Below are 12,889 nucleotides of genomic sequence, written 5' to 3'. Positions count from 1 at the left end.
AGATCGATCGGAGACTGGTACAGTTGAGAACAGAAGTGAGTCGGGCAGGCAGGGACAAGGGAGGACTAATAACTTTAAACTGCATTTATTTCAATGCAAGGGGCCTAACAAGGAAGGCAGATGAACTCGGGGCATGGTTAGGAACATGGGACTGGGATATCATAACAATTACAGAAACGTGGCTCAGGGATGGACAGGACTGGCAGCTTAATGTTCCAGGATACAAATGCTACAGGAAGGATAGAAAGGGAGGCAAGAGAGGAGGGGGAATGGCATTTTTGATAAGGGATAGCATTACAGCTGTGCTGAGGGAGGATATTCCCAGAAATCCATTCAGGGAAGTGATTTGGTTGGAAATGAGAAAAAAGAAAGGGATGATCACCTTATTGGGATTGTATTACAGATCCCCTAATAGTCAGAGGGAAATTGAGAAACAACCTTGTAAGGAGATCTCCACTCTCTGTAAGAATAATAGGGTAGTTATGGTAGGGGATTTTAACTTTCCAAACATCGACTGGGACTGCCATAGTTAAAGGTTTAGATGGAGAGGAATTTGTTAAGTGTGTACAAGACAATTTTCTCGCTCAGCATGTGGATGTACCTACGAGAGAAGGTGCAAAACTTGACCTACTCTTGGGAAATAAGGCAGGGCAGGTGACTGAGGGAGCACTTTGGGGCCAGCGACCATAATTCTATTCGTTTTAAAATCGTGATGGAAAAGGCCAGACCAGATCTAAAAGTTGAAGTTCTAAATTGGAGCAAGGCCAATTTTGATGGTATTAGGCAAGAACTTTTGAAAGCTGATTGGAGGCAGATGTTCGCAGGTAAAGGGATGGCTGGAAAATGGGAAGCCTTCAGAAATGAGATAACCAGAATCCAGAGAAAGTATATTCCTGTCAGGGTGAAAGGGAAGGCTGGTAGGTATAGGGAATGCTGGATGACTAAAGAAATTGAGGGTTTGGTTAAGAAAAAGAAGGAAGCATATGTCAGACATAGGGTAGATCAAGTGAATCCTTAGAGTATAAAGGAAGTAGGAGTATACTTAAGAGAGAAAGCAGGAGGACAAAAAGGGGACATGAGATAGCTTTGGCAAATAGAATTAAGGAGAATCCAAAGGGATTTTACAAATATATTAAGGACAAAAGGGTAACTAGGGAGAGAATAGGGCCCCTCAAAGATCAGCAAGGTGGCCTTTGTGTGGAACCACAGAAAACAGTGCATAGGGGAGATACTAAATGACTATTTTGCATCAGTATTTGCTGTGCAAAAGGATATGGAAGATATAGACTGTAGGGGAGTAGATGGTGACATCTTGCAAAATGTCCAGATTACAGAGGAGGACGTGCTGGATGTCTTGAAAGGCATGGAAGTGGATAAATCTCCAGGACGTGATCAGTTATACCCCAGAACTCCTGTAGGAAGCTAGGGACGTGATTGCTGGGTCTCTTGCTGAGATATTTGTATCATCGATAGTCACAGGTAAGGTGCCGGAAGACTGCAGCTTGGCTAACGTGGTGCCACTGTTTAAGAAGGGTGGTAAGGACAAGCCAGGGAACTATAGATCAGTGAGCCTGACCTTAGTGGTGGGCAAGTTTTGGGGGGGGGAGGAGTCGTCCTGAGGGACAGAATGTACGTGTATTTGGAAAGGCAAGGACTTTTTAGGGATAGTCAGCATGGCTTTGTGCGTGGGAAATCATGTCTCACAAACTTGACTGAGTTTTTTGATGAAGTAACAAAGAAGATTGAGGGCAGAGCAGTAGATGTGATCTTTGTGGACTTCAGTAAGGCGTTTGACAAGGTTGCCCATGGGAGACTGATTAGCAAGGTTAGATCTCATGGAATACAGGGAGAACTAGCCGTTTGGATACAGAACTGGCTCAAAGGTAGAAGATAGAGGATGGTGGTGATGGAGGGTTGTTTTTCAGACTGGAGACCTGTGACCACAAGGATAGGTGCTCAGTCTCTACTTTTTATCATTTACATAAATGATTTGGATGCGAGCAGAAAAGTTACAGTTCGTAAGTTTGCAGATGACACCAAAATTGGAGGTGTAGTGGACATCAAAGAAGGTTACCTCAGATTACAACAGGATCTGGACCAGATGGGCCAATGGGCTGATGGAGATTAATTCAGATTAATGCGAGGTGCTGCATTTTGGGAAAGCAAATCTTAGCAGGACTTATACACTGAATGGTAAAGTCCTAGGGAGTGTTGCTGAACAAAGAGATCTTGGAGTGCAGGTTCATAGTTCCTTAAAAGTGGAGTCGTAGATAGATAGGATAGTGAAGAAGGCATTTGGTATGCTTTCCTTTATTGGTCAGAGTATTGAGTACAGGAGTTGGGAGATCATGTTGTGGCTGTACAGGACATTGGTTAGGCCACTGTTGGAATATTGTGTGCAATTCTGGTCTCCTTCCTATTGGAAAGATGTTGTGAAACTTGAAAGGGTTCAGAAAAGATTTACAAGGATGTTGCCAGGGTTGGAGGATTTGAGCTATAGGGAGAGGCTGAACAGGCTGTGACTGTTTTCCCTGGAGCGTCGGAGGCTGAGGGGTGACTTTACGGAGGTTTACGAAACTGAGGGGCATGGATAGGATAAATAGACAAAGTCTTTTCCCTGGGATCCAGAGGGCAGAACTAGAGGGCATAGGTTTCGGCTGAGAGGGGAAAGATGTAAAAGACACCTAAGGGGCAACTTTTTCACGCAGAGGGTGGTACACGTATGGAATGAGTTGCCAGAGGATGTGATGGAAGCTGGTAGAATTGCAACATTTAAGAGGCATTTGGATGGGTATATGAATAAGAAGGGCTTGGAGGGATATGGGCTGGGTGCTGGCAGGTGGGATTAGATTGGGTTGGGATATCTGGTCAGCATGGACAGGTTGGACCAAAGTGTCTGTTTCCACATTGTACATCTCTATAACTCTTTGTGCACACACCTCCACGGAAGCCACTAATGGGAAGGAATAACCATTGTCCAATCATTCAAAAAATTGCAGATATTCTCCGCGAAGGGAATACGAGACATCAAAGGTTCTTAAGTTTAATGGGACTAGAGTCCTCCAAGTGTTAAGGTGGAAATCAAAGTCAACAGATTTCTATACAGCTAGCTACCAGTCTCGAATCTGAGGATTCTGGGAGGAAAGTAAAACCTCCAGAGTGACTTTACAAATTAAGACAATAAGGGTACTTGGGAAAGTGGGGTATGATAAACATAATTATGTGCATAAATAAATATATAATTAGAAGAATAGCATGCATACCTAGCCAAATGCATACCGAGGGAAAGATGCAAATGGGTCTGAAATAGATGGTAGAGGATGGTGCTAATAGCATGCCTCAGTGTGATGACATGATATCAACTTGTGGGCAGAAAGCTTAGGATCTGACATCTGATCTTTATCGAGATCTAACAGCAGAAAAGAGAGAGTCATGCAGAGCACTGGCGAGATTCCAGAACACTGCTTTGGACAGGTATGACTTGTATAAATGGAGACAGCCAGAAAACCTATCTTTGTTCCAGTGGACCATTAACCTCTTTCTGAACTAAACGCAGGATAATGTGTGCATATAGATCAGCTCAGCAACTTTATTCTAGGCCTAATACTGAAATTGTTTTGGCATTCCTGTACTACCATTGCTTGACTGCCTTCAGGATAACAGCACTAAATCTAAAAACTTGAATCGGTATGAGAAATATCAGTAATTGTTCTTCATATGGACTGCTGTTCGAAAAGCTAAGAACGTGAACCATACAGCTTTTTAAAAGAAAACCTTGTAGTATTTGAGATCACTTGAGTTTGTCAGCCATTGTTGTTGTTCTCCAGCAGGCAATTGATTGTTCCATCTCTTTTGAGGTGTGTTTATCTTTTTATGTTGGCTTTGGGCATCAATGCCACATCTAAAGTTGGTAGGTTGCTGATTGACAGCCCCATTTTTGGGCATCCTGACCAATGCCATACCAAGGTGAAAATCTAGTGGGAAGGTTACTGCTGCTGCATTGATTAGAAGTGATTTCTTAAATTATTTGCATTTTGTATTCAACAGATTTTATTGTATCCCATTTATCATCACTGCCACGTAGAATTTGGCTCGGTATGCAAACCTCCACTGCAGCTGGAACAACTAAATGGGTGACAGAAAGACCAGCTGATTATACAAATTGGCAACCATCATTTGAGGTGGCATTGCGTACATTTGATGTAAGTTAAACATTTGCATTTAGATTATTATTACATTATGTGGAGTTACACTTAATGCTTTACTTTGTATCTAGCCAATTAGAGCATTTAAGTTGTTGGCCTTTGTTAATTTTTTGAGTGGTTTGACTTTACCACTAATAATTCTATTCTCTAAGCAACTTGGCTGGATAGAACTCAAACATCATCTCAATCTGTACTGAATTAACTAATCATTTTCACTTCAAATTTTTTTAACAAAAATCATTCGACTTTTAATTATGCAATCCTAAAAACATAAAATGTAGAAACTGAAGTGTGCCCTATGGTGATTCAGTAAGATCTTGCTTGAATTGTTGCGTTGCACTCCACTTTTTCCTAACCCATCTCCATGGCCTATGACTTCCCAGTGCCCAAGTACCTCCTACACCATGCTGAATTCACATCAATTTCGCATCCACACCCTCTAGAGTAAGGAATTGCAACCCTCACAGTGACAATATTTCTCACCTTATCCCTTAATAGCCAATTCTTTTTTTCTGAGACAATGATGTTTCATTATAGAGTATCCAGTCTAGGGGGTAACATTCTTTTAGCATCTAGCCCATTTAGCAAAATAAGAACTTTATGTCTTGATCAGATTATACTTGTAATTTCTGAACTCTCAGGAAAATGCATTGACCATTTTACTATTATTTTAAGATACAAAGTAAAACAGATGGCATGATGGCACAGTGGTTGGCCAGGGATCTGGGTTCGATTTCCAGCCTTGGTGATTATTTGTGTGGAGGTTGCATGTTCTGTTTGTGTCTGAGTGCTCTGGTTTCCTCCCAGAGACCACAAATATGTAGATATGGTGGATTGGTCGTACTAAATTATCCATAGTGTCCAGGGATGTGAAGGGTAGATGGATTAGCCAGGGTAAATGTGGGTTTACAGGATAAGGGTGGGTTTGGGTGGGATGCTGTTCTGAGGGTCAGCGCAGACTTGATTGCTGAACAGCCGCTATGAGTATACTCAATCTTTCCTCATAGGACAACTTGCTGATCTCAAGAATCTATCGAATCTTTAGTTTAAACCTCCTGTAAGGCAAATATAATCCACTTTTCTTTCTCCATTAGGAGACCAAAATTATACATTTTACTTCAGTTATGTATTTGACAAAACTTCAAAAGAGTTGCTGGCCTTTTGAAACAGACTTACAGGTCATTTGTCTTTCGAATTGATGGACTACATGCTATCTACTCTAAATTGCCAAACCCTCTGAATTCCAGTATTTGCATGTCAAAGAACAGGACAGCACAGGAATACACCCTTCGGCCCTGAACAATCTCCTCCCTTGCCTCCCTCAGTGTCTTGAGATAGGTCCCATCAGGCCCTGAGGACCTCGCCATCCACCATGTCCTTCTCCTTTGTGAATACCTATGCAGAGTATTTATTAAGGACCTCACCCATTTCCTCTGGCTCCACGCAAAATTCCTCCTTTTGTCTTGAGGTGGACCTACCCTTTCCCTAGCTACCTTCTGCTCCTTATAAAATGCCTTGGGATTTTCCTAAATCTTGTTTGTCAAGGACATTTCATGGCCTCTTTTAAAAATAAAGTTAAGTTATTTTCTGCTTTCACTATTTTCTTTGAGGACTCTGTCTTCAGTTTCCTAAACCTTCTTTCTTTTTTTTGACTGCGCTCACAATTTCTCTTGTCATCCAGTAGGCTGTTGAATCCAATCGAATGGCTACATTCTTCCTCTTGAATCACCTCACCCTCTGTGCTTCATCTGCCAGCTTTGTAACCAACCAGGTCTATTCTTTGTGTGATTTTGTTTTTAGATTTTTCATTTAGAAAGACAATGTGCCGTTCTACTAAATGACCAAGGCACACCATTCATTGGAAAATGGGATATGGCAGCTTGTGATAAGAAATTTGTTGCTGTGTGCCAAAAACCTCGAGGTAATGTCTGAAATGTATTTTTATCAACTTTTAATTCTGATTTATTTCTACCGTCTCTCATCTAGTTAAATGTCAAACCAATAATGTGTGGTTTTTGTGCATTAAATGAAGAGCATGTTTATCTTCGTGATTCCTACTAGTTTGTGAGGGGGTTTAGGATTGATTTCCTGTCAGATAATCTCAGTTGACACATTTTACATTTGTTTTAAAATTATCAGTTTTTATTATTCATTTTTGTGGGATGTGGATGTCACTGGCTGGCCAGCATTTATTGCCTGCCCCCAGTTACCCTTGAGAAGACTGATGCTGCCTTGAACCGCTGCAGACCACCTGCTATGGGTTGAATCACGATGGCATCAGGGAGGGAATTCCTAGGATTTTGACCAAGTGACAGTGAAGGAATGGCAATGTATTTCCATGTCAGGATTGAGTGTGGCTTGGAGGCGAACTTGAAGGTGATAGTGTTCCTATATGTCTGTTGTCCTAGTCCTTCTAGATAGAAGTTATCGTGGGTTTAGAAGGTGCTGACTGAGGATCTTTGGTGAATTACTGCAGTGCATCTTGTAGATAATACACACTGCAGCTGCTAAGCATCAATAGTGGGATGCAGTGCCAATTAAGCGGGATGGTGTCAAACTTCAGTGTTGTTGGGACAGCACTCATCCAAGCAAATGGGGAGTGTTCCATCATAATGCTGACTTGTGCCTTGCAGATGACGGACAGGTTTTGGGGAGTCATGAGGTGAGTTACTCACTGCAGTATTCCTTGCCTCTGACCCACTCTTGTAGCCACTGTTTTTGTGGTGAGTCCAGTTGAGTTTCTGGTAAATGAAAACTCCCAGGATGTTGACAGTGGCGGATTCAGTGATGGCAATGCCATTGAATGTCGAGGGGAGATGGTTAGATTGTCTCTTATTGGTTCTGGTCATAGCCTGGTATTTGTGCCGTGCACACATTACTTGCCACTTGTCAGCCCAAGCCTGGAAATTATCCAAATCTTATTGCATTTGGACACAGACTGCTTCAGTATCTGAGGAGTCACAAATGGTGCTGAACACTGTTCAATCATTTAGCAACATCCCCCTTTCTGACCTTACGATGGAGGGAGGATCATTGATGAAGCAGCTGAAGATGGTTAGACTGAGGAACTCCTGAATAGGAGTTGAGGACTGACTTCCAACAATCACAAACATCTTCCTATGTGTCAGTTATGGCTCCAATTAGCAGAGAGTTTACCGCCAATACCCATTGATTCCAGTTTATCTCGGGCTCCTTGATGCCACACTTAGTTGAATGCAGCCTTGATGTCAAGGGCTGTTGCTGTCACTTTCACATTACCTCTGAAATACAGTTCTTTTGTCCATGTTTATTCCAAGGCTGTAATGAGGTCAGGAGCTGAGTGGCCCTGGCAGAACCCAAACTGGGCATCACTGAGCAGGTTGGTGCTAAGCAGGTGCTGTTTGATTGCACTGTTGATGACACCTTCCATTACTTTATTGATGATTGAGAGTCGACTGATTGGGCGATATTCGGCCAGATTGGGTTTGTTTGCTTTTTTTTTTCGAGGACATATCTGAGCAATTTTCCACATTGTTGGATAGATGCCAGAGTTGTAACTGTCCTGGAACAGCTTGGCTTGGGGAGTGGCAAGTTCTGGAGCACAAGTCTTCAGCATTATTGCCAGACCATTGTCAGGGCCCATAACCTTTGCAGTATCCAGTGTCTCCAATTATTTAATGACATCCAATCGAGTGAATCAGATTGGATAAAGATGATGGCTGTAATGCTGGACACCACTGAAGGAGGCTGAGATGGATCATCCACTCAGCACTTCCGGCTGGAGATTGCTGCAAAAGCTTCAGCCTTAACTGATCTGCTGGGCTCTTCCATCATTGAGGCTGGGGATATTTGTGGAGCCTCCTCTTCCAGTGAGTTGTTACCACCATTCACAATGGCATGTGGCAGGACTACAGAACTTCAATCTGATCTATTGTTTGTTGGATCACTTAGCTCTGTCTACCACTTGCTGCTTATGCTCTAGGCATGCAGGTAGTCCTGTTTGGCGGCTTCACCACATTGATACCTCATCTTTAGGTATGCCTGGTGCTTCTCCTAGCATGCCCTCCTGCATTCTCCATTGAATCAGGGTTGATCCTCTGGCTTGATGGTAATGGTTGAGTGGGGTTTATGCTCATACTGAGGTTACCGATTGTGCTGGAGTATAATTCTGTTTCTGATAAATGGCCCACAGTGCCTCATGGATGCCCAGCCTTGAGTTGCTAGATCTGTTTGAAGTCTGTCCCATTTAGGAAGGTGATAGTGCCATATGACATAATGGATGTTATTCTCAATGTGAAGGTGGTATTTTGTCTCCACAAGGACTGCGGAGTGGTTGCCCTTACCGATATTGTCATGGAGAGATGGCAGATTGGTAAGGATGAGGTCAAATATGTTTTTCCCTATTGTTTGTTCCTTCAGTGTCTGCCACAGACCCAGTCTAGCAGCTGCATCCTTCAGGACTCAACCAGCTCGATCAGTAATACTGCTGCCAAGCCACTCTTGGTTGTGGTCATTGAAACCCCCCCACCCAGAATGCATTTTGTGTCCTTGCCATCTTCAGTACTTCCTCTAAGTGTCGTCCAAGATGGAGGAGTACCAATTCATCAGCTGAGGGAGGATGGTATGTGGTAATCAGCAGGAGGTTTCCTTGTCCATGTTTAACCCGAAGCCATGAGACTTCATGAGGTTGAGCCGATCTTGAGGATCCCCAGAACCACTCCCTCCTTACGGTATACCACTGTGTCACCATCTCTGCTGTGTCTGTCCTACCAGTGAAACAGGACATATCCATGGATGGTGATATTATCTGTAAGGTATGATACTGTAAATATGCCTAGGCTATCGCTTGACTAGTCTGAGAGACAGCTTTCCCAATTTTGGCATTAGCCCCCAAAAGTTAATGAGGAGGACTTTACAAGGTCAACAGGGCTGTTCCTGCCCTTGTCTTTTCCAGTGCCTAGGTCAATGCCTGGTTTCATTTCTTCGGTGAAACTTTGGAGAAATTGATACAACTGAACGGCTTGCTAGGCCATTTCAGAGGGCAATTAAGAGTCAACCACATTGCTGAGGGTCTGGAGTCAAATGTGGGCCAGACCTAGGAGGATGGCAGATTTTTTCCCCGAAGGAACATTAGTGAACCATATAGGTTTTTCCAACAATTGACAAAGGTTTCATGGTCATCAGTAGATTCTTAATTCCAGATTTTGATTCTCCTTAATTCAATTCCACCATCTCGTGTGGCGGGATTCAAACCTGGGTCCCCGGAACGTTATCTGGGTCTCTGGATTACTAGTCTAGCAATAGTACTAGGCGATTGCCTTCCCTTGAATTTCTATATCTGTAATTCAGTGGAATTGTAAACGCTATAAACTGATGGGTGTGACAGACGTGGCTTAGTTGCTAGCACTCTGATTTCCAAATCAGAAGGTTGTAGATTCCATTTTAGGAATTCAGCACAGCCATCTCAACATATTATCTAACACTGTCACATTAGCCATCTTGGGTCTTTGGGGCTGTGTCTGTTCTCAGTAAACATAAAAGATCCCAGATACAGTACTAATTTGTAAATGAGCAGGGGAGTTACCTGTTCCTCATGTCCTGGCCAATATGTGCCACCTGTATATTTCGTGTTTTGTATTTTTACATAAAAATGCATGAAGAGAAAAGGTAGGCAATCTTTAAACAGAAATTTGCCCAACATAAACTGTCTTTCAATTTTAAATTCGCAACCCATTCTTAAAACTTATGATGTTTTTTCAGTTGGTTCTTCTTAATTTTCTTCAGTGGATTTCAACCATTAAAAGATATCCTCTAACTGCAGAAAGTCAGTCCATTGATCCTTAAAGATGCCCAGCATGATAGACAAAGCACCATTACATGGCTGTGAGGAAGTGTGTGATGGATATGCAGGGTTTGGAATTGAAAGTATTGTCACAAAAATTGACTATTTGGTAGTTATCACATTGCTTTTTGTTTTTCTTTTTGGAGAATTATTAGAATCATTACAGCACAGAAGGAAGCCATTGAGCCCATGTCCAAAGTGCAACTCAGCTTGTTTTGACTCCACACTTTTCCCTGCAGCTGCCTAAATTTTGCTGCTGTGGCTTCCATGATACCAGGTGCACCTGAAATATGCTTTATTGACTGTGAAGTGCTTTGAAGTATCCAATATTTGTGAAAGACACTGTACAAATACAAGTCTTTTTGGAAATTGTGAGCATTCTTTTCTAGCTAAATGCTGAGAACACCTGACGTTTTCATCATTAGTCTCCACTGCAAACTTCATATACCCACCATTGCTATTATCCCCCTCCATTTCATTATTCAAGCTGAATGAAACTGTATTTCTATCCTTGCTGACCTGTTATATCTTAAAATGAATTGCTTCCCATATCATCTCTGCACAGATGACCTGTGTCTACCTCAGCTTCAGCCATTGAAACCTTCAGCCATGTCATCTGTCTAACATCATAGGAGACTCCCAGTGCTTACTGAGCCAGACCCCTCTCTTTCATTTTTTTAAAGAAAAACAAGAAATATTGAAGAGACCTAACAGGTTTGGCAGCATCTGTGGAGACAAAGAGTTAGCTTTTCAAATTAAACGTAACTTCTTTGTAACTTATTTCCATTTTGCATTCTCTTAATTTCAAATCATCCAACACTCTGACTTTATTCAAACCTCCATCACACATTTCCTCACAGACATGTTGTGCTGCTGGGTGATGAATGTCTTTAAGGACCAATTGTCCAACTTTCTGCAGAGGCTAATTTTCTTGATCAGGTTTCAACCTCCATTAAAAGTCAGAAGAACCAACTGAAAAATTTCTTGTATGGTTTGCAGTCGCGATTCTGGAATTTGAGTAGAAGGACGTATTTTTGTTGAGAAGTTTCTGACTAAATTTGAAGTGATTGCCCATCGTTTCTTTGTGCTTTAATAATAAAGTGTGAAACAGAAATTTTACGTTGCACTTTTAAATGCAATAAACATATCTTAAATCAGTAATTATAGATGAAGAATTCTATTTGGGATGAATAATTGTTGAAATAAATTGCACCACCTTCAGCATTCTGTTCTGAAAGTTTTTAAACTGTTATAGGCGGTACTGCCAATGTTGTTAATTTACACTGTGTGAGTTGTTCTTTAACTTATGCACTAAATATTTGGCTGCACCAGCATTAACAATTTTTTTCCTTCCTTTTCTTTAGATGTCATCAATGAGGAGGATACCCATCCTTTAAATGATACTTTGAACTTTCTCAACCATACCTATATAATTATTAGAAAGAACCTGACTTGGGAAGAAGCACTAACTGAGTGCCAGGAGAATGGTAACGAGTTAGTTAGCATCACTGAACCCTACCATCAGGCGTTTCTCACAGTTACTACAAATACTCTGGGTTATCCGGTGTGGATCGGACTATACAGTCAAGATGTATGTTCCTATTGTATAATTTTAACTAATTTTCTGAATATGAAATATGGTTTATAGACTGACGTGTGTTTTTTTTTAAATGGAGCTACAGAAGTGTACAGTGAATACTGTTACTATCCCCTTAACACTTCAACAGAAATTTGAATACCCAGCAATTGACTGAAAGAATTTGTGTCAAAGTTTCTGCAAGTGAAAGTAAATGTATTTTGCTATACAAGGAAAAAACAGAACAAACACTAGTAAACAAATAAAATAACGCAGATGCTGAAAATCTGAAACCAGCACAGAGAACCCTGGGGAAATTCAGCAGGGAGCATTTGTGAAGAGAGAAACAGAGTTAATGTTTGAGTCCAGTATGATTCTTCCTCCAGCATTGTAATATGTTAGGAATTTTATTTTACGTTATGCTGGAAACCAGAAACAGAATTATAAATTGCTGGAAAAAAATCTAGGTCTGGCAGCACCTGTGGAGAGAAAGCAGAATTAACGATTCAGGTCCAGTGTGTCTAAACTCGGGTCACTGAACCCACAACGGTAACTCTGCTTTCTCTCCAGATCTGCTGAGTTTTGCAGCTATCTCTGATTTTGTTGATACTTTAGACTAACTTCCCATTTTTCCTTATGATTTTGCCTTAGACTGTCTACTATATTTCAGGTTCCTTTGCTTCATCAGAGTAAATCAAAGCACAACAGCTCTTTGGAATTGATTTCAATTTTCCAGTATTCCTGCTATCCTCAGAAGTATTAGCTTTCTTGGAGTCCTTCCTCTGCAAAGTGACTCTCCACTCCTCAAATAATTGTTATGCTTCTGCTCAATTGTGGGGTGCACAACTTCATTTTTGTGTGTCTATTTCAAAAAACTTCAGATTCCTCATAGTCCTTTTTTGTTCTGGTGTACAGTGCTTTGTGCATTCCTGAGCTAAACTGCTTGTTTCTGTGTAAGAAAAACATGCAGAAAATATACCCAACCAACCCTCCTAACTCTCTCTCGCACTCTCTCTCGCGCGCGCGCTCTCTCTTTCTCTCCCTCTCTCTCTCTCTCTCTCTCTCTCTCTCTCTTTCTTTCTTTCTTTCTTTCTTTCTTTCTTTCTTTCTTTCTTTCTTTCTTTCTTTCTTTCTTTCTTTCTTTCTTTCTTTCTTTCTTTCTTTCTTTCTTTCTTTCTTTCTTTCTTTCTCTCTTTCTCTCTTTCTCTCTTTCTCTCTTTTTCTCTTTTTCTCTCTCTTTCTCTCTCTCTCTCTCTCTTTCTCTCTTTCTCTCTTTCTCTCTCTTTC

General features: G+C 41.4%; 1 protein-coding gene across 1 annotated transcript in view; it reads left to right on the top strand.

Moving 5' to 3' along the window:
* ly75 (lymphocyte antigen 75) overlaps positions 1–12,889 on the top strand; it is a 141,801-nt gene that overhangs the window by 103,054 nt on the left and 25,858 nt on the right. Inside the window, exons 23-25 of the mRNA XM_087988567.1 lie at positions 4,048–4,202; positions 6,006–6,126; positions 11,391–11,617. Coding sequence (XP_087844693.1) covers positions 4,048–4,202; positions 6,006–6,126; positions 11,391–11,617 — 503 coding nt within the window. The remainder of the gene's footprint in view (positions 1–4,047; positions 4,203–6,005; positions 6,127–11,390; positions 11,618–12,889) is intronic.

The sequence above is a fragment of the Chiloscyllium plagiosum genome, unplaced genomic scaffold (assembly GCF_037043375.1).
Source record: "Chiloscyllium plagiosum isolate Xiang-an unplaced genomic scaffold, Cpla_swu_hap1 HiC_scaffold_7, whole genome shotgun sequence".
NCBI classification, from domain to species: Eukaryota; Metazoa; Chordata; class Chondrichthyes; order Orectolobiformes; family Hemiscylliidae; genus Chiloscyllium; species Chiloscyllium plagiosum.
Note: the sequence above shows the minus strand (reverse complement) of the source record. Positions and strands in the feature narration are given on the sequence as shown.